Here is a 22,468-nt window from a genome sequence, read left to right as displayed (position 1 = left end):
TAGCTGAGTGCACAGTGATTACCGCTTTGGCCATCTTATTTCTCTCCATTTCTCACTGCACATCACCTCTTCCTGCGGACAATCACAGGACAGGAAAATAGAACGCTTTAGCCCCGAGAGGTCTGCTTAGATAGATGTCAGCCGAGTTGTGCGAGTCATCTTTTTTGATCTGTTAGCCACAGTGGGTCCAGAGACAAACAGACAAGTTATTTTTATGTCTCATTGGGGAATCATAAATTGAGTGTCCACTTCAGTATGGTGATTGTTTACTGAAATGTCCACTACATGAGGTTTATAGTGTTCATAGAATATCACTGCACTCATTGCACTGTGACCTCTGCGACTCTGAAGGTGAGAGTGCTCATTTGTGTATACAAGAGCCAATTATAACAGCAACAACAGACATCATATGACATCATATTCTCATTTAAGGGCTGACTAGAAAAAAAAACCACACAGAAACTCTTAAAAATACATATATATATTTCCCTTTTATATGAGGTTTGTCATTTGTGCAACTCTGTAATTTGTGTTTCCAATTCTGTTTAGATTTTGTAATTTTCTAGAGATATCAATTTCTAACATTACTTACAAAATAAATACATTTAAAGCAGGTTTAAGAACAGGTAACAGAGCTGCAATTTTACCTAAATGAGGCTAAAAATATAGCATAGTATATGTATTTACTGATAAACTTGCTTTTACCATGACTTAAATTATAAAAATAAATAATAATATTTGCTTTTGTTACATTAACTTGAGCAAAGGTTTAAAGGTTGACAAATGCAGTCTTACAACATTTATCAAACCTATTATTCAAAATTATTTATTTATTCACATCCAAATGACATTAAATCTTTGTTTGGTGTCAATAAATAAATAAGTAAATAAATATATAATCAACTGATTAAATTAAAATTTAATCAGTTGACAGAGCTGAGTAGATTATTTACAAATTCTAATTTGTTGCTGATTCCAAATTACATGACAAAAATCCATTGCATTATTGGGTAATATGATCAGACGACTTTTAGATTACTTTTGAACTAACTTGTTTATCACATTTATTTAAATTGGATAATCTTGTACCATATTGACATAAAAATACAACGAGTAGAAAATATATTCCATTTGTTATTACTAATAACGTGAAGTGCATTAAACATCATATTACTTCAAGGTGTTTGTGAAGAAACCGCAGGGGGTTTATGAGTTTAATGAAAAACTAAATAAATTAAAAGTAAAAGTAAATTAAAAAAAATATTTTTAAAACCAATCAAAATAAAAAACGTACTAAAGAAATGAAATATTTTATTTGTTTAACTGCATGTGGCCATAATCAACATCAGAGAACCAATGAACGTGGAAATGTGATGCTTAATTATTAAAATATTTATTTTAAAATCTCACGGGAACATAAAGTAAATATATTAGGTGAAAGAAGTTCAGATGACAAATAAAGTTTGTGAATTTGTAACGTTACTGCAACCTATCGACGTGAATCAGCATGATCGTTTCGAAGTTTTTACGCTGATTTAAGAGCGGTCTACACAGTAAATAATATATGATCCATGCACGATAATTAATAATAATCTCTTACCCGTCCAAACAAAAATTCAGCAACACTAATTGAGATTTTCTCCGTCATTATATCTTTCCACCTGTGTATGCCGTGAGGTTTACATTGTTTTTTGTCTTCGTTAGTCTGGCTTCCAAACTTTTCTGCTTTTTTCAACCGTTGTCTCCGCTGGTAAAGCACTGTGATTTATAAATAAAGATTTTTTTTTTTTTAATCTCGTTGTTGCTCTTCATGTCAATAAATCTCACAAGGTGTCTAAAGATGATGGCAGCCAATGAGCATGAAACATTGCCATTCACATCAAGCACAGCAAAATAAAACCCTTTTTATCCACCTTATTTTTCCCATAAGAGTGGGTGCAGCCATTTGTAATTTTTTTGTGTCTGGTTTCCGGTCTCATCCACTTGCAGCTACTTTAGCTGCACAAAAAGCTCATTTGCTGCTTGATATTGCAAACTGGTGTGTCTTTCCATATTATTTTAATGTATTATCTTACTTATGAACACACTGGTTTGTAGTGCAAACTGTTTTACTGTTTACTGCACTTTGATATTCTTCTCCCACTGACGAATTATGAACCGGACGTCTAACACATTACCAAAAAACAGCTTACTTCCACACTGAAAAATAAGGTGGACAGAAAGCTATTATGAAAACACTCATCTCAAATGAGTATACACAAATGGTGACTTTTCACAAAAACACAATGTATTTCTTAATGTTAACACAAAACTACAAATTGCAGTTAAACTAGTTACAATAGTTTAACAATTATTATTAATTAGTGCCTATAATGCTTAAAAAAAAAAAAAAAAAACATTGGACACCAATGTGCGCCATATTCGTGGAAAGTGCTGACTAAATGTTAGCCATATATTAAACCTCTGGTAGAAATGGCCATAATTTATCCATTATCCCTTAACCTTTTGGCAGGCAGTGCTCAGCCCTGGCATAGAGAGATATCAGTGGACATCTGGCTAAATGGCTGAAATGGACAGCAGCGCAGAGTTATAAATATTCAAGTCTACTCTATTATCACAAACTACATAAACAATGCAGATGAATAGTTTTCAAAGGTTTGTCAACTTAAATCCATTTTTCTTGATAGATTTTCCCTCCTGGTGTCAAGGCAAATCAGACCCCTGCATTTGCAACTGAGTTATTCCACCGAGGGTAAAAATGTGACTCAGAGCTCAGCTCGTCATAGATAATCAAGCCATCAGCATGCAGATGCCAAAGCCAGAGGTACAATCTCAAATGTATAATCAGGATGAAACGTGTGTGTGTGTGTTCAAGCAGCAACTGATCAGTGCAGACAGTGATACGGCACATCTGAACTTCCCAGCTAGAACTTGCTTTTTACATGCCGTGTTTTTAGTTTCACCGTTACGCCTTCTTGGGCATCAGTGATGGTCAAACGTTGGCTCTGCTCGCTTCAGACGGATTCTGTTCCGCACTCTAATAGCAGCGTTTAACACTAATGACGGAACACAGCAGCAAAGGGCAAAGGTGGGACTCTGTCTCTTTAACTGTCCGTCTGCATTGGTTTGGTCGCTTGAGGGCACATTAATAAAAGGACTATTTGAACTCTGAGGCCGTCAGTGCTAGTCTTTTGATAACTCTGTTATTTCAGGTAAATGGATAATCATTCCGAGTGCTCTTTTATCAGAGGTGAGAAACAAAACAGAATGGATTTACATGATTTCCTCTTGAACGAAATTTGACCTGCATTTAAAGGAGTTTTCGGAGTCAAATATATCTGGGTGAATCTCACAAAGCCTATCAAACCTGTCAGCAATTACTTTTCAGCTTTAGAAATCATTGTAATATGCTGATTTGCTGCCCATTATCAATGCTAAAAAGAGTTTTGCTGCATGATGTTTTTGTGGCAACCTTTCCTAATATTTGAATGGTGTTTCCACTAAAATATAAAGCAGCAAAAAAACTGTTTTCAACGTTTTTAGAGACGCAAATCAGGATATTGGCATGCTTTTTGCTAATATTGTTAAATATATTTAAAATTGTACAGTAATAATATTTCACAATAATGCTTTTTTCACAAAACGTTTGACCGGTAGTTTAATTTCTAAAGCGTGAGCTGAAAGTGACAGGTTTCATGAGATTCTCTGCTGATTTATTGTTTGATGCTCCCATATGTGCAAAATTTTGGTTGATTCGTCATTGTGGACTTTAGTTTTAACAAAGGCACAAACACAAGATCCTTTGTTTGCATTCAGAATTAGCCAGATAAGACGATAAAATGCAAGTTTTGGAGATTTACCAAGTAAACTTCAGCAAGCAGTGTATAAAAACAGCCCAGAATACACAAATCCTGCTGCCATCTCAACATTCATCACTCAGTAGAGCATGTTTGTGCTAACCATGACCTAAAGCATTACAAAATCATCAACACACTGGAAAAGCGAGGCTATACATTTTCCCCAAGTCCTTGATATGACAATTTTCCCCGTATAAACTTCCCAGTGCTCAATTTCCTCTAACTGATGCTGGCAGAGGGAAAACAACTTCTAAATCATCAAGTTTTCTTATGTTTTGATCATTAAGAATACATAATGAGATAATTTATGATATAAAGTGAAGGGCGAGATGACATAAAGTAAACAAGGTTCAGGCCAGATGCATAAATTAATACATTTGGTGAGCCAAGACATTCATCACAGATTAGCACAATTAAAATGCAGTTTCTGGTATCTATGCAGGTTTCTCAAATAATGAGATGAAATAAATTTGCCCACACACTGAATTACCAAAGCAACCCAATTTATATATTAAAAAAAAAGTGTATGTGTATCTGGATTTTAATATAGTATAATATCATGCATTCTAACATTTAAATAAAGTCCACAAAAATTGTTGTGCAAAACATTTAATGCATTAGATGAGAATTATTCACTATCTAGATTATAATTTAATGAATCTGATGATTAAATTTAATTAAATTAGGTGTTTTTCTGCTGCGAAAGATTATGTATTTCCTTGTGCATTAATATAAAAACATTATGGACATATTCTGCATATGAATTATTCCAAGTTACAGAGATGGCAAAAGTACACACATCCTTCACTCAAGTAGAAGTACAGATACTCATGTTTAAAAATACTCTGGTAAAAGTAGAAGTACTGACTACACTTAACTTAAAGTAAAGAAGACATGTACTTAAATAAAAAGTACCCATTACTACTACCTGTTTTAGTGACATGCTGGTAACTGGACCTCATCATATTGACACATTAATACACTGGTCTCAAACTCAATTCCAGAAGGACCACAGCTCTGCACAGTTTAGTTCCAACCTTAATCAAACACACCTGATCCAGCTAATCAAGGTCTTCAGGATTACTAGAAACTTCCAAGGTGTGAGTTGGAGCTGGTTTGAGCTAAACTCTGCAGCCCTCCAGGAATTGAGTTTGAGATCTTACTGCATTAATACAAAATAACTCACATTTAATTTGTTAGCCAATGCATGTATCAAGGCTAAACAACCACCATGTAGTAGAACAGGGGTGGACTGGGACAAAATTTCAGGCTGGGAAATCTCACACTCATCCAGGCCATCCCATACACCCACAACAAATTCTGAAACCATGGACAAACCATGGTTGTTTGTTTGTTTAAAACCTTAGGCTAGGGCTGTGCAAAATAAGAAAAAGGCTCTCTCTTGAAGTGCACCTTCACTTCCATTTTCCTTTTCAGTCTCGTCATTTTCCATGATATCTCTCTGCATCTCACTTTGTGTGCGTTTTTTTTTTTTTTTTTTTTTTTACAAATTTTCTTGTACCTCTCACTTTTCCCATCAACCATTTACTGTTATGAGCACAACTGTCTCTACCTTCTTGCAAAATGACCACCTCATTATATTCTATTTGCAGTAACAATTTAATTTAAGTTCAATTTGAAGTATCACATCATGACCAGGTGTTGTTGTTTTAAATCTTAAAATGGCTTAAATACCATAGATTTAACCAAACTATATTTTCTAAATTGCCTAAATGTCAAAAAAGTACTATAATGATTACATCATGACAATATCTTTAAAATAAAAATCCTAATACTGAGCATGTTATTGCATTATCATGAGTCATATTTTTCTCTTACCAAAATTAACCATGGTTTATTACAGCAAAAGTATAGTAACCATGTTTTTTGGTTTGTTTGTTTGTTTTTGGCAGATTGATTAATCTATTTTAATTTACAACCATAGTTTTACCGCACATCTCATGGTTAGACTATCGTTAGTGTAGCAAAACCATGGTTCATTTGTGGTTACCATGATTTAACTCTAAGGTTTGTGTTGTTATCTGCTCTAGCTCCCTCTGAACGTATTACAAAACAATGTTTTATAACATTTGTTTGATAAATGACTACTGTAACTTTACAGTAGATAATAATGATGTCGTTTAGCTTAGAATATTTTTAGTGATGATAGTAATTTAGTTTAGTTTTGTTTATAGTAGCTGTAGTTTTGCCTTTGTTTACTTAGTTTTGCATTAAACTGCTAGAAACTCTTAGCAGCCTGTTTACAGATGAAACTGACCTGCACTTGAAGTCCTGAACAGGTCAGTAGTTTTGCCTCTATGATCCACCCGGGCACTTCCACTCCATTCTCGAGTCACCTGCAATGATTACTTTGAGCCGAATCGAGTTGCCAGTTTAGTTAGTTATCGAATGGTGATCCACCAGATGCTAATTAAAGGTAAAGTAATGAGCCTGGTTTGAAAATGTAAGTAGAAAGTAGATTTGTGTCAAAATGTAGGGAGTAAAAGTAAAAAGTAGTCAGAAAAATAAATAGTTAAGTAAAGTACCGATACCAGAAAAAGTACAGTAAGGAAGTATATAATATGCCTGCCAAGACTGATGATCAAACATTCAACATGCTCAAAAGAAATAGTTTTTTTTTTTTTTTTTTTTTTTTTTTGAAGTTTGACCCTACTGTAGTAAAAAAACATGATTTGTATTTGTTATTCACACACTGTATGTGTGATTCGAGTACTTTCTAAAATTAATTAATCAATCAGTTTGACTGGCTGAATGACGTTCCATGAGCGTTGATATAACAGTCACAACATATGGACTTTTCACTCTTTGTCACCTCACTTGTCTGTGTTTTTATGTTCCAAACAGATTGTCAGTCTGTGCATTAGCAGTGAGGATTTTTCTGCAGGATAACTTCATGTATTTAAAAGTGAGTCATTTGAATCATTCGCTTATGTGATTCATTCTAAATTCAAACTGATTTATTTAGAAATGCAAGTTGTGTTGCTTGGAGACTCGTAATTATTGTAGGCTTTGTTAAACTATTTTTACAAAGTAATTGCAATATTATGACTAAAACGTAAGTTACTCAATGTTACCTTGTTTAGTTACCTTGTTTAGTCTGTATCAGTTGAGTGTGAAAAAGTATGTGCGATTCATCACAACTAAAACAAATTGAATTGAGCTCTACATAACTTGTTCGACCTTACGATACTTTTCTTCAAAGGTTGACAACTGGATTAATAAAGCTAATGATTGTCAAGCTTGTCCTTGACAATAAGGACACATAAAAGTCATTAACAATCAATTCAGTTTTCCACTAGCACAATCATGATGTTACCCAGCATACTATGATGACTGCTGTGGTCACAGTTTGTTCCCTTTGGCTGGTAGATCATTATGCTGGCAAAGTGCATTTTTCTCCACTGAAAAGTAGTTGTGTATTCTGATGAAATACATTCTTGCAAGCAACATATCAATCTGAAATATTTCATTTTATTATGGTAGATATTTGACTAGTGCCCAATTTGTTTTTGAACAGCTCCTAAAAGCATGAAATTGAAAGAAAATTCTGTTGCATGTATTTGTGGAGACACTTTCATGGTTCTGGGCTCATACTACCACACTCCACTGTATATGATTACTCTATAAGTTAAGCTAACATAAGCATGCCACCCAAGGGCAATGCTCTTTATTTGACCGAAGCACTTCCTTTGATCTGTGATTTACCGTCATTTTCTTCCTAAAATGCGTGTATGTTAGTCGTGGCCCAAGTATGTTAATGCTAGTATCTGCACACAGAGTTCTCGCACACAGTAGTGCTGGGCGGTTTTACCAAAAATCTTTATCACGTTTCTGATGTTTTCACGGTTTATCATGGTTTTTCCCCTGACTGTGGATTCTTATGAATCAGAATGCACGAAACAGTTGCAGAACCACTGCATTTTAACCATGATCTAAACAAACATGAATCATGAAAATTAGATGTAAATTAGATATTATAGTATAGTTTCAAAATTTTATGCAAAATAGAACGGTCTGACCTTAGCTTTGTGAAACCAAAAAACATCTGCACCAGAAAAAAACAGCTGAGTGAGATGCAAATTCACTCTCTGACAGCAGGTGGCGCTTATGAAACAGCAGCGAAACAGTGCTTCCTTCGTTTCCTGCTCTAAACAAAGCAGCTCTGCTATTTTAAATACTACATTAATATGCATTATATCATATAAACTTTTCTGAAAACAGTCAGCTCCCATCATTCATGTAAACCCCACTCCCAATTCAGTATCTGGGATTTTCTTCCAAACTTTCATGCATGGTGAGTGAGTTTGCTCTGCCTGTTACAGTATTTTCTCCTTTTTGCGTTTGTCTTTAACGCCTCTGGCTTTTGTTAACGGCCGTTTACAAGTACTGCTCACTGCAGAGCCGAATGGACTCCAGCTCCCCCTCTCTGGATGTCCAGCTCCACCTCTGTGTGAACTAATGGGTGGAGTTATGTTTAGGATAGGGTAAGGGGTAGGGTTAGGGTGCGGTTAGGTGTCTATCTCCACCCAATACCTCCAGCAAGGGGGAGCTAGAGCTCCAGCTCCTCCAATTTGGCTCTGCAGCGAGCATCCTCTCGCCGTTTACAGTTGGTTTATTTGCCGTTAAATAATTAGTTGTGCGTACATCATGGAGATGTCTTATTTGACATCTGCATTTATATCTGGAAGATGTATCTGGAAGGAGTGTTTGCAATATGTCTGTAGGACGTTTCCTATCAGATGTCAAATAGACGTCTATTAGATGTCTTTAAGATGTTTATGATTTAGAATGTATGTAAAACTGACATCTTAAAGACGTCTATCAGATGTCTGTACACAGCAGATGCTTTCCAGATCAAGTGATCTTTAACAGACATCTTGTAGACATACGTGTGCTATCTGGGTTAGGATTTATAATGTATGTAATACTGACATCTTATAGATGTCTATCAGATGTTTGTACACAGCAGATGCTTTACAGATCAAGCCATCTCCCTCATAGCACACGTACATCACAGAGACGCCTGAATTTACCTCTGCAAGACTTTTTTTTTTTTTTTTTTTTTTTAGAGTATTTGCTCATCTGCCTATTATACATTTATAGGACGTTTCCTATCATATGTCAAATAGACGTCTATTAGATGTCTTTAAGATGTTTATGATTTAGAATGTATGTAAAACTAACATTTTAAAGACATCTGTCAGATGTTCGTACACAGCAGATCAAATGATCTTTAACAGACATCTTTAAAAGACAGATGTATTTTTTAGAGTGTTTGCTCATCTGCAATACGTCTATAGGACGTTTTCTATCAGATGTCGAATAGACATCTATTATTTGTCTTTAAAATGTTTATGATTTAGAATGTATGTAAAACCGATATCTCACAGATGTCTATCAGATGTTTGTACACAGCAGATGCTTTCCAGATCAAGTGATCTTTAACACACATCTTGCAGACGTACATGTGCTATCTGGGTTATTAAAGGGGTCATTGAATGATAAGTTCACTTTGACATGTTGTTTGAACATGATTGTGTGTTGGCAGTGTATGTACAAATCTTCCCTATAATGATAAAAACCCATGCAGTGGTTTTTAATTAATCTGTAAAAATAATATCTCCTTTTTCAAATCGAGCCATTCTCAGATGCCTGTCATTGTTGTGTCACACCCACAGAGGCCGCTCCCACGATAGTTGATTGACATGAGCGTCTTACCTAAGATCAGTTGTAACAGTCCAACCTCCATGTTTTAATGCCGGAGCAGGGATGTAAGTTAGACTAGAATTGAGCGATTGAGGTGTTGTGTTGCTGGATGTAATAATGAACGTAGTGGTCGTCATTTACTCCTGACATCTGAGCTGCTGAAGATGCAGTAAATTACATTTGTTTGTGAAGGGAATGTGCCTCCCAATCTACATATATCTGTCTATGTTCACGCAAATCATTCATGATCCAGCTTCACTTGCAGCAGAAGTGAGTGTAAGGGTTTTATTATGAATCTTTGCGATAACCTTTCCTAATAATATGCTAAGTAGCAAGTTCAGTGGCTAAATGCGGCTAAGGTAAACAGACTCGTCTCTCCACAGAGAGAAGAGAGGGGCGGGGCAAGCAGAGCTCATTTGCATTTAAAGCAGCCTCGACCAGAATGAGATGATTTTTGCAGAGCTGATTTTGGCAAGGTAAAAAGGGTGTTGTTTTACACTGCCACTGAGAATTTTTATCCAAAGTATGTTATAGATTTTTCATTAAGACCCTAAAGAATCATATCAACTTGTAGAAAATGGGCATCCGATGACCCCTTTAATAGTTCTGTTAAAAGTTCAAAATTCACGCTGCTATCTATGTTGGTTAAGCGCTTTTTTAAAGATTGATTCTGTGTGCGTAATTCAAACCAGTTTACTGTTTGAACGGGTGTATCGCCCAGCACTAACGCGGAGTATGAGTATGCCAGCAGGTTCTCTAGTGTAGGCATCTGCTGCTGGCTCTAAATCTCCTCAAATAGCGGATTTCTGCAGCTGTTAGTGCCACTCGTACAATGTAGTGTTGCTTTAGTGTTATACGGTACATTCCTGCTCCTAAATAGTGTCTTTTTCATTGCCACTTTGACGCACAACATGATTTTAAAGAGTGTGTTGGTGTTTTAGCCCATGCCACACAATAACTTTAGGCTGAAAATGACAGAGGAGAGAGTCCATGGGCTGAATCACAGCCACTGTATGAGTGCTTTGTGGTTTACTGAAGTTCTAATTCAAACTTCAGAAAGAATGAAAACAACATGAAATAATAGAATTCCACTCAGCCAACTTCTGCGTATCACATGATCCATGTGTTCCACACCATACTGCTGGTGATCTGCTTTCTTCAATTCCAAACTCCTATGAATTATTTGGATTCAGCCTTCAGAAGCATCAAAAATAGCAGCTGGCTGGTTTCTGGATGGAAGTGTAGGTTGAATGTAAAGAACAGATCTTGTGCTCCTCATCCAAGAGAATCCAATTCTTAGGACTCAATGTTTTATTCCACTGTAGACCATTGCTTCCGTTTCATATGAATTAGCTTTTATTTAAGAAACTAGCAGCTAGATGCAAAATATGGTTAAAATGCAAAGGATTTATAAACCACAGAAAGGAAAGACAACTTGGTTCCTGTTCAATTCAATTCCCTCTGACTGACACACAAAGTGAAAACAATTAGCGTCTAATACAGCATCCGCCACGCACCGGTGTCCCATGAGTCACCACCTTAGTTTCATTCATGCCAATGTCGTGACAGTTCAAAACCTTAAAACCAAAATGCCTGGGATAATATACAATAAACGTCGTCTTGCAGAAATAATAATTGTATTGCATCAGAAACCTAGCGCCTCTGAACCTTTGATGTGCCCTCACGTTAGCGCATATGGAGGAAACTTCAGTGCAGAAGCATCATTAGAGATGTCCTCAGTGCTACAGTGCCCTCTACTGTTCACTGTGCAACACCTGCAGGGGACTATCAAATATAGTAACCAGTGTTGGAGTGATTAATATTAATGCATAATGAAAAATTCATTAAAATGGAACAATAACAGGACTATATGTTAGCAGTATAACTTCCTGAGTTGAAGAATCAGATTAAAATGCTTTAGGGTAATAAAAAGACGGCCTAATAAACCACAGAACAACAGTAGTCTAGCCAATAAAAGAAAGTAGTCTTCATATGCTTGTAATTCAACACTTGTTTGTCAAAGAAACAAAACATAATGGTCTAAGCACTGATTATATTACTGTAGGTGCAACAAGGGTACATGTCATGATTTTGAATAAATAACTTTAATGAGAGTAAAGCAAAAGTAAACACATAAAAATGCACATAATCAACTAAAATAGAGAACAGTACGCTTGTTAAAAACTAAAACAGCAGTTGATCAGAACAGCATATATTCCATATGTAACCAACCATGTAATGATTACGCTCAAATGAACGGTTTAGATAAAAGCTCACCCACATCTTTGACTCAGTGAACATGATGAAAAATAAAATGAAAAACATCATGTCTAAAGTGCCCGTCGTTACATAAAACAGACCAACTATAAAGTGCGTGATTTAAAAATGCAGAGGGACTTCTGGGTTATGACCTTTCATAGTTATTCTCTTTAAAAGTCAGACCATATACGCTGATGTCATTGACATATATACCTGTTTGATTCCACAGTCATAGATATACATCAAAAAACGTATATTCTTCACCCAAAAACACAAGGCAGTGGCTCCTATATATTTTATCTATGATAAAGCCTTTGTTAATTTTTCTCACATCATAATTTGAGTGTTTGCAACCTCAGACCTCTAGTAACAAAATGACACAACTAACACAACACACTTTAACAAATCAGAGTATCCATAACCAATTACCATATTCAGTGAGGGAATTTCCAAATTTGCGCAGTGTTAGCTTAAGCCGTTTGAACTGTAGTATATAGAGTATGCAGTGCATACAGTGATACCCTTAAGTGAGCAATTAAAGCATATTTTTAAATATTATTTTTATCTGATTAACATTAGAAAACCACTACCCTGCAGAGGTCATATATTTCTGGTTATTTTAGGGTATTTATTTATTAAAAATCTGTCATTCGGCGTAAATCTGCATTTCGGGTCTGAGCTCTGTCTGATGAAACCCTGTGTGGCCCACGGCTGTGGAATACAGTCTGTTACTATGAAGTGGCATGCAGCCATAGTTTGGGAAAACACCCGAGCTAGCTCGGCTGGTCTTAGGAACTTTCGAATGTATGGATACATAGCTATCGGAATAGTCCGAGCCAGATGGCGCATACATACTACGAGTTCTTGTCCTGCTTTGAGAAGAGAACGACAGTCTGTGGTCCCGCTCCAGAGTCATTTTCACTTGACCAGGTGGATGGCGTGTTTTAACGCTCTGCGATCTCTTAGACCTCTGAGGGTCTCTGCTTATTGCACGAATGTACTGGTAGTCTTCTTTAGAGTTGCTGAGAGTCTTATACATCAGCCTGTCCTGGTTGCGCTTTGCGACACCGAAACTATCACTGGAGCCGGCGTGTTTAAAGTCAGGGCAGCTGTATTCCTTATGCAGGGTCAGATTGCGTGGCGGTACTACGGACTCGAGCCTGTGTTGAGGATAGTTGTGCATGGATCGACTTTGCTTCATTATAAGAGCCGATTTGGCTCCCTGCCCACCGCCATGCCTGTCTGACTTCGAGGGCATAGGCATATCAGGCTCCGAAAGTGGGTGCTCTGGGGAGTAATGTGACACCATGGTCACCCTGTACTTCCCATCAGCCCCTTCAGTTGAAATCAGCATTTCCTTCCCAGAGTTTGACCTGCTCCTAGTGTGCATCGTTTCTTGGCACTGACGGTCGCCTCTCACAAGATGGGGCTGGGACACAACTGGACCCAATGGCCTTTCTTTGGCTGCATTTTCCTGCCTAATGGACTGACTGAAATGTCGATCAGATAAACCAGAATTAAAAGCCTCGTAGAGGGATGGGTTCTTCATTCTTGGCTGGAGACCGACATCTCTGGTCAAGAAATCTGACTCGTTGTTCACCGGGAGGTTGCGTAGAGGCTTGTGGTATTTCTCGGTACTACCCATCACCTTTGTTGAACGAGAAGGCAGTTTGCTGAGCGTGTAAGACAGGGTGTAACCGTGACTGTTCTCTCGGTACTGGTTGTATCGAGCCTCCGAATAGGGGCTGTACCTATACCGAACCTTCCCGTCTTCAAAGTAAGGTCGCACTTGCTGGATATCCGATGGCGGTGGTTTTTGGTAAGGTTTGCTCTGGCTGCCTTGATGCTGGAGGAAGAAAAACCTGTCCTCTGGTGGAGTGTGCATTGAACGAACTCTCCGGATAGTGGGGTAGACGGAGGCACCATCCAGTGGCGGATACCTTGGTCCTCCACGTTTATGGAGACCAACTGAGGAGTAGTCTTCCTGTTGACCCTTATACTTGATGGACTGGTGGAGGGATCGTGGCCCAAGGGTATTGCAGTAGTTTCTCGAGAGAACTCTGGGATGGGGACGCCCATCATCGGGCTGATAATAAGGGGTGCTTTGCCCAACTGGGCTTGACCACTGTTGGGAATAAGCAGACCTTTGGTCTCTGGGTTTGTATTGATACACCACACTTGCCGGAGTACTTAAAGCTTGTGGAAGAACTTCGTGCACTGAAGCAGGCATGGACGTTTCTGCCAATATGGCTCGAAAGTTGGCAGCATTAGCAGATTGCTTGTTGTGCAGTGCTTCAATGGCTGAATGACTATCCAAGGAAGAGAATCTCTCTGAAGGAGCAGGCAGTGAACTTCCACGTACCTCCATTTCCGCATCAAGGCTTGATCCACCTCCATCTGTACCAACTCCAACATGGCGGATGTTATCCCTCATAGCAGTCTGGCTCTCTTGAGCCCGTTGAATCTCTGGATCTCTGCGAGGAGAGAAATCCTGAGAGGGCACATGTGTGCACTGGCCACCAGCTGGTGCATCACAGCCATCAGAGAAGCTGAGTCCACTCTCACTGCCATGGCAGGCACAGGTGCTGCGTAGGCTGCCTGCATCGGTGTGGCTCTCGGTAGACATGGTGCTTGATGGATCTGGGAAGGTCCTGCTAGACACATACCGTTCTTCTCTATCAGAAGACGTCTGTAGAGGAGGAGGAAACTGAAGTGTGAAGAGTGGGTTCTGATGATGAACTGGAGATACAGGTGTGGGAGGTTCAGAGCTCCCACGTTTGCTGAGTCGAGTGGCCTGTTGGGCAGATTCGGCTAGCGCTAGAGCTAGCATACGAGCAGCACTCTTTACTGCAGGCTGGGGAGTTATAAGAGACACAGACCTCACCAACCCAGGCGTGCATTCAAATGTCACCGCACCTAGATGGAGAAAAGCAAACCAACATACTTTTAAACAGAGGAACACAGAGCTAAAACGTAACTTGAAAGTGTGGTTACACATTAGCTTTGCTAACTTTCTGTCTTTTTCTTGCAAATATCAAGTCCTAAATATCCTATGCCAACATATTCCCTCAGGTAAAATGCTAGCTTAACTAACATTTTTAGTTTTCTCTTGCAAACATTTCCAACAAAGAGTATTCATACCCTCAAAGGATTAGTTCACTTCTGAACTAAAATTTACTTACCCCCATGTCATCTAGTATGTTCATGTCTTTCTTTCTTCAGTCGAAAAGAAATTAAGGTTTTTGAGGAAAACATTCCGGGATTTTTCTCCACATAGTGGACTTCAATGGGGATCGAAGGGTTAAAGGTCCAAATTGCAGTTTCAGTGCAGCTTCAAAGGGCTCTACATGATCCCAGATGAGGAATAAGGGTCTTATCCAGCGAAACAATTGGTCATTAAAAATAAATAATAAATAAATAAATAAATATATATATACTGTTTAACCACAAATGATCATCTTGCACTAGCTCTGCGATGTGCATCCCTGACTTAACACATTACGTAATCACGTTGGGAAGGTCACGACTTCACACATTACGTAATCACGTTGGGAAGCTCAAAAGAGCCAGACATGCTGGGAAGGTCATGCAAGTTAGTTCTTCGTTTGTGTACTCTCCTCCAACTTCAAAACCATCCAAAATCGTTGTTTTACCTTTTTTGTACAGGGCGTTTGACTTTCTTTGCACATTTGCGTTGTAAACACTGAGTCAGTACTTCGGCCTACAACACACGTGACCTTTCCAACGCGACTACATGACACGTGTCGTGTGTTTTTTTTTTTTTTTTAGAAAATGACCGATCACTTCGGTAGAGATCGCCTTATTCCTTGACCGGGATCATGTCGAGCCCTTTGAAGCTGCATTGAAACTGCAATTTGGAACTTCAACCCGTTGGCTCCCACTGAAGTCCACTATATGGAGAATATCCTTGAATATTTTCTTCAAAAACCTTAATTTTTTTTTTGACTAAAGAAAGAAACACATGAACATCTTGGATGACATGGGGGTGAGTAAATTATCAGGAGATTTTAATTACGGAGTGAACTAATCCTTTAACTTGGTATAAGAAGAGAAAGTTTTGATTTTGCTTTGTAAAACTAAAAAACAGTACAGCATTTCGAGAAATATTTGGGGTGTGAAAAGAAATTAAATTCTTAATCATTTGATTTTCTTGTGTAATTAACAGCTTAACACATTCAGCTACTGTTTTAATGTAAGTAAACAAAATAAGTGTTCGGCAAGAGTTCAGCAATGTTTGTAGATGACACTTCTAATGGAACATATGTTCTTTTAAATAAATATGTGGCTAATTTGATTATTTGGGTAAATATAAGGCTGGTGCTGACCTGAGTCTGCTCTTCTGTGCTCCTTCACATCTGTGGATCTACTTTCAGCTTTACAAAAGCTTGCAGAACGCTGATGGCCTTCACCACCTTTTGTGGACACACTGGGCCTTTTCACGAGGGACATAATGTCAGAAGGGCAGGACACAGTACTATTCTTTGCCACTGAGCTCTTTGCTGTGCTCTCTTGGCCAGTCTTAGAGGTGCCCAGTTCCAGATTAGTCGAGGCAACTGGCACTTCAGAGGGTTTGTGATTTGCATCTTCAGAGCGCAGGGGGATAAGATCAGGTGGCTGGGAGGGACTCGTGACCTTGTCTGAAGTCTCTGACTCAGTGTGGCTGCCTCCCGCCTTCTTGCGACTGCTTCTTTTCTTGCTTTCAGATACAGTGGGATCAACCAGCTGCGTGGACTGAAAGGCCAATGGGTCTATGTCTAAGGAGGCTATGCCTATAAACTCAGCATCTGCTGCAGGGTGGGGAGGAGATATAAGTGCTGGCACACAAGAAGAAGAGGAAACCGTGTCCTTCTTGTGTTCTTTGAGACTGGACCGGGAGTCTCCGGTCAATCTGCTGTCCAGCAGCTCCTCATTGAAGGATACTGATAAAGCATCACTGGTGGAGAGCGGTCTACGTGGACGATAAATATTTGATCCACCTGAGACAAAACATCAGTGATCAGAACATGGATGAATGCATAGTAACAACTGTAAAACAGCTGATGCAACATGTCAGCAAACCCCAGAGACACATTAACACACAGAGACAAATGTGATAGCTCAGGAAGCATATTATGTGTTAGGCAGTAGTGGTGGTACAAAAAAAGCTTAAAAAGTGAGATGATTTTTACCTTCAAAGTTATGTGAAGAAGACAGAGATTCTTCACTTTTAGCAGATCGTAGTGTTCCACTGTCTCCTCTTCCACCTATAAAAACAAAACAGAGTTTAACGACTACATTTTTTAAATCCAGCTGACTATATATACCTACACAACCATTCAAAAGTTTGATCGAAAGTGACAGTAAAAATTCCTACAGAAGTTTCTGCTGTTCTTTTGAACATTCTGTTTATCAAAGTGACAGGAAAATATAACATGTTTGATGATGACTAAAAAAGCCCTCTAGGTTAGGCAGCTCACTGGGATTTGGAATAAACAAAGGTTGAGACTAAAAAAAAAAAAAGAGAGTCAAAGCTGCACCTGGAAGAGGAGTGGTTTTCATCTCATTGGGCTCACTGGGATGACGGTGCAGTTTGGGCTTGGCAGTAGCAGTGGACTTTCCCATATTAAAGAAGGAAAACCAGTTTCCCACTGGAGACTTCTTCGACTTGGTGGAGCCTTTTTTCCTGCATTTACCCAAAACAGTTACTACTTCACATCTGCATTTTTCCTAAATTATGAAAATAACACAATACTAAAACCAGTACAAACTGACGGACCTTTCAGAAGGGAAGTCAATGACTGTGTGGAACTTGCCCTGCAGGGCGGCAGGCCCTTCTCCCACATCAATATACTTGCTGTCCGGAGACACCGGAGAGATAAGCTGGGCTTGAGTCCGGGCCTGGGCTTCCTCTAGAGAAAGCAGCTTGGTGGACGGAGAGCTCACCAGTAGAGACTTGGGTCGAGCTAAAGTCGTGTGACCTGTGGATTCAAGTTAGAGTTATGAGCTCATTTAAGATCCTCATTAGAAGCGTTTCATCTAAAAATCAATTCTGGTGGGAGAAGAATCGCAGAGGCTCATTTCTCACCTGTGCTGTGGCGGATCAGAGTGCTGAGTTTGGGGCTGAACAGAACATCGACGTGATTAAGGATGAACTCCACAACAACCGACTGAACGCGCACTTCCATGAAAGCAGAGGTGCCGCTGAAACACGCTGACTCGATCTGTTTAGACCTACAGCGATTGAGAAACAATGAGCGAATGCAACATTTCTGGCACAAATGACAACTTTAATTTACCAAAACGCACTACTGAAGTCACCTGAGAAGATTTGGAGCCCAGACAATTGCAAGATTTTTGCAGTGCATGTTGGTGGCGGCACTGTATGTCCCCATACGGGACAAATGTCTCATGAGAAACTCCAGAGTCCTAGAAATAAAGCATAAGAACAAAGATTTCCATTAAAGGGATAGTTCACCAAAAAATGAAAATTCTGTCATTAATTACTCACCCTCATGTTGTTCCAAACATGTAAGACTTTTGTTCATCTTCAGAACACAAATGAAGATATTTTTGAAGAAATCCAAAAGCTTTCTGATCCTGCATAGACAGCAACGCAACTGACACGTTCAAGGCTCAGAAAGACAGTAAGGACATTGTTAAAATAGTCCATGTGACATCAGTGGTTCAACTGTAATTTTATAAAGCTATGAGAATGCTTTTTGAGCACAAAGAAAACAAAAATAACGACTTTAATCAACAACTTCTCTTCTGTGTTAGTCTTTGACGTGATTTCGTAAGAGAAACACGACACATCCAGGTTCTACATGAGAACGCTGGCTCCTGCGTCAGCAGCACCACACGCATAAGTCATGGCGCTCCATCAAAGACTGAAATTGTTGAATAAATCATTATTTCTGTTTTGTCTTGTAGCTTCATAAAATTAAGGTTGAACCACAGAAAATATCTTTATGGCCCTTGAACGTGTCAGGTGTGTTGCTGTCAATGCAGGGTCAGAAAGATCTCAGATTTCAACAAACATATCTTAATTTGTGATCTGAAAATGAACGAAGGTCTTACAGGTTTGGAACGACATGAGGGTGAGTAATTAATGACAATTTTCATGCATAGTTCACCTAAAAAACCCTTTTAATCTCCATTATTTCATAAATCTCTAAATCTGTAGAATACAAAAGACATTCTGAAGAATGTTTCTGTACAAATCAATACTGGTTCCCACTGACCTTGTATGAACAACAACAACAAAAAAATTCAAAACATCTTCTGTGTTCCACAGAAAAACAGGTCTTATGGGTTTGGAACAACATGAGGGTGAGTAATTAATGACAGAACTTCCATTTTTGGCTGAACAATCACTTTAAATCTAAACAAAAACCTTTTTACATGATTTGTCACATATTACCCAACACCTATTGGGCACAAAAGCATGATGTAATCAACTGATGAAGAGAAAACTGCACTTCTCTTTCTCATCAGTAGAGGATGCTGTGTGCTCATCTAACCTGTAGTGTGGTGGCGGCAGCTGCTGTATGACGTCATGGACTTTGACCAGCCTCTCCTCGTCAGTGGCTGCTGATACAGCATCCTGGGAAAACATGGCAAAGCATCACCTCTGTGTTCCGATACCAGTACTACACAGTTCCAGAACATACGTGTGTCCGTGTAGCAGTGGTTTGATGCTTACTGAAAATTTCTCATACAACTGGTAGGTCAGCAGTGGGTTGGGCAGCTCCCGGAAGTAGAGTTTGCACAGCGATCCCACTGAATGAATGTCCTGGACGTAGCTGTCCTTAGTGAGATCTGGAACATGTTCGGAGTCAAACTCGTGCCTACAGACACAAGAGGGTTATGCAAATCAGCATATTAGAATGATTTCTGAAGGATCATGTGACTGGAGTAATGACTGGAGTTTGCCATTACAGGAATAAACTACATTTTAAAATATATTAAAACAGAAATTTGTTTTTGCAATAATATTTTTTAATATTACTGTATTTTTGGTCAAATAAATGCAGTCTTGGTAAACTTAAGTATGGAAGCCCATTTCTGCCAGTGAATAAAAAAATGTGACCCTGGACCACAAAACCAGTCATAAGTGTCAGTTTTTCAAAATTGAGCTTTATACATCATCTGAAAGCTGATTAAATACGTTTGTTTGTTAGGATAGAACAATATTTGGCCGAGATACAACTATTTCAGTATATGGAATCTGAGGGTGCAGAAATATCAAAATATTGAGAAAATCGCCTTAAAGTTTTCCAAATTAAGTTCTTTGCAATGCATATTACTAATCAAAAATTAGGTTTTGATATATTTACAGTAGGAAATTTACAAAATATCTTCATGGAACATGATCTTAATTTCCTAATGATTTTTGGCATAAAAGAAAAATCTATCATTTTGAACCGTACAATGTATTTTTGGCTATTGCTACAAATATTCCCCAGCAACTTAAGACTGGTTTTGTGGTCCGGGGTCACAAATTAAAAAAAAAAAAAAAAAAAGGTATTTATCTCAGAACTCTGACTCTTTTTAGAACTGGGTGGTATAACCTTGAATGCGAGTTTATATCTCGCAATTTTGACTGTCGCAATTCTGACTTTTTTCTCAGAATTGCGAGATATAAACTCGCGATTACGAGTCATATAGTCCAATTTTGAGGGGGAAAAAAGACAGATATGTTCTCAGAACTGCAAGTTCATCAACCACAATTCTCGCAATTGTGAGTTTACATCTCGCAGTTCTGACTTTTTCTCAGAACTGTGACATAAACTCGCAGTTCTGACTTTTTTCCTCAGAATTACGCAATATAAACTCACAGTTAAGAGAAATAGTCAAAACTGCAAGATAAAAACTTGCAATTCTGACTTTTTTTCTCAAATTTGTGGGATACAAACTCACAATTGCGAGTTATAAAGTCCAATTTTGAGGAGGAAAAAAAAGACTGATATGTTCTCACAATTCTGACTTTACTTGCAATTAAAAAAAAGCATATTTCGTAGAATTGCTAGTTTTTCCTCTCACAGTTCTTACTTTATTTCTGATAACTGCAAGTTTATATCTCACAATATCAACAAGTTTTTATCCCGCAGTTCTGAGTTTGTTTCTCAGAATTGCACATTTATATCTCACAATTCTGACTTAACTTGCAACTGAAAAAAAGAAAAAAGTCAGAATTGCTAGTTTTTAATCTCATAGTTCTTACTTTATTTCTGATAACTGCAAGTTTATATCTCACAATTCTGACTTAATTTGCAATTGAAAAAAAGAAAAAAAGTCAGAAATATATCTCATTTCTGAGAAAAAAAAATAGAGTTTGTATCAATTCTGAGGAAAACAAAGTCTGTATTGTGAGATGTGAACACAGTTGTGAGAAAAAAGTCTGAATTGTGAGATAAAAAGTTGTTATTGCCTTTCTTATTTATTTTTTTATTCAGTAGAGGAAACAGGGCTTCCATACATAAGACACTTAAAAAAAAAAAATAATAATAATAATAATATTTTTTTCTGACCCCAAATCTTTGAACAGTAGTGTATTTTGATTTCTATGACTTTTCCAGGCCTGAAAAAGAAATAAACCTCACCTCAGTCTCTGAATGTTAGACGAAATCCCAGACAAGCGGTAAATTCCATCCACGACTCCGTGTCTCTCAATGAACTCAGTGCAGCTTCTGATGACCTGTGGAACTGTTGGAGCAACACATGAAATCTGCACTTTAAATATGAGTTACGCATAATTACATTTCAATGAAAGATTTAGATGCAGTAAACATCCTCTAACATCTCTCTCTCCTCTCACCATCATGGCCAGAGTTAAGCAAATGTTCTCCAAGGTCACAGCCGAACACTCTCTCTTTCAGGATACCTCGCTGTTTCAGCTTCTGCTTGGTGGGACGCGACTTCATGAACGTGCGCAGAAATGTGATCAGCTTGCCGTGCTTCTTAGAAACTACAAAAAAATGAAAATAAACCTTTTAATGCTGCCAGTTAGTGAAAAACCTCTAAATATGCTAAGGCTGATTTAAAATTTAATTTGAAACTGAATCAAAAAACTGATATAGAGGAGAGATTTATAAAAATAAAGATATATATAAAAATAATTTGTAATGTTTTAAATCCATTTTAATTACAATGATCACCTTATGAGTCAGTATTATACCTTAATGAACTAATGAAATAATCATCAAGTGTCATCACTCTTACTGATGACGTACAGGGTGTTATAATTATGTATAGCGTGTACCTGGTTTGGTCAAAGAATTGGTCACATTTGAGGGGATTTTCTCACTAATTAGTTCCACACATTCAGAAGGAAAGAATCCCACCTGTGAATATAAAAATAAAACAATGAATGCTGTGAATCCAATAAATAAAACTTCATTTCAACAAGGGGAAAATTGTCATAATTACTTTCTCTAAACGCTCTGAAATCTCTTAAAGACACAGCTGTGAAAAGTCTGTGAATCCCTCTGGTATATAAAATTTATAATCTTGCTGCAGTACAGTATGAAAAGATTATTTATAGTCCTGCATATCAGCAGCAAATTACTTTATGACATTTATCACTACTAAGATTCCTCCCTTATCAGCAATAAGAAACACACTAA

At 37.9% G+C, this 22,468-nt stretch overlaps 1 protein-coding gene across 3 annotated transcripts in view; it reads right to left on the bottom strand.

Moving 5' to 3' along the window:
• Nucleotides 1-11,670: 11,670 nt before the first annotated feature.
• arhgap32a (Rho GTPase activating protein 32a) overlaps nt 11,671-22,468 on the bottom strand; it is a 43,471-nt gene continuing 32,673 nt past the window's right edge. For all 3 annotated transcript variants that reach the window (XM_051129468.1, XM_051129469.1, XM_051129470.1), the window contains 12 exons: nt 22,105-22,186; nt 21,661-21,810; nt 21,446-21,548; nt 19,546-19,690; nt 19,364-19,446; nt 18,162-18,269; nt 17,929-18,074; nt 17,620-17,821; nt 17,381-17,526; nt 17,033-17,107; nt 16,190-16,840; nt 11,671-14,759 (listed from right to left, as the gene is read on the bottom strand). In XM_051129468.1, coding sequence (XP_050985425.1) covers nt 12,490-14,759; nt 16,190-16,840; nt 17,033-17,107; nt 17,381-17,526; nt 17,620-17,821; nt 17,929-18,074; nt 18,162-18,269; nt 19,364-19,446; nt 19,546-19,690; nt 21,446-21,548; nt 21,661-21,810; nt 22,105-22,186 — 4,161 coding nt within the window. In that variant the 3' untranslated portion in view covers nt 11,671-12,489. The remainder of the gene's footprint in view (nt 14,760-16,189; nt 16,841-17,032; nt 17,108-17,380; nt 17,527-17,619; nt 17,822-17,928; nt 18,075-18,161; nt 18,270-19,363; nt 19,447-19,545; nt 19,691-21,445; nt 21,549-21,660; nt 21,811-22,104; nt 22,187-22,468) is intronic.

This window comes from Labeo rohita, chromosome 15 (assembly GCF_022985175.1).
Source record: "Labeo rohita strain BAU-BD-2019 chromosome 15, IGBB_LRoh.1.0, whole genome shotgun sequence".
In the NCBI taxonomy this organism is placed as follows: Eukaryota; Metazoa; Chordata; class Actinopteri; order Cypriniformes; family Cyprinidae; genus Labeo; species Labeo rohita.
The sequence above is the reverse complement of the archived record's forward strand: the minus strand, read 5'-3'. Positions and strand labels throughout refer to the sequence as shown.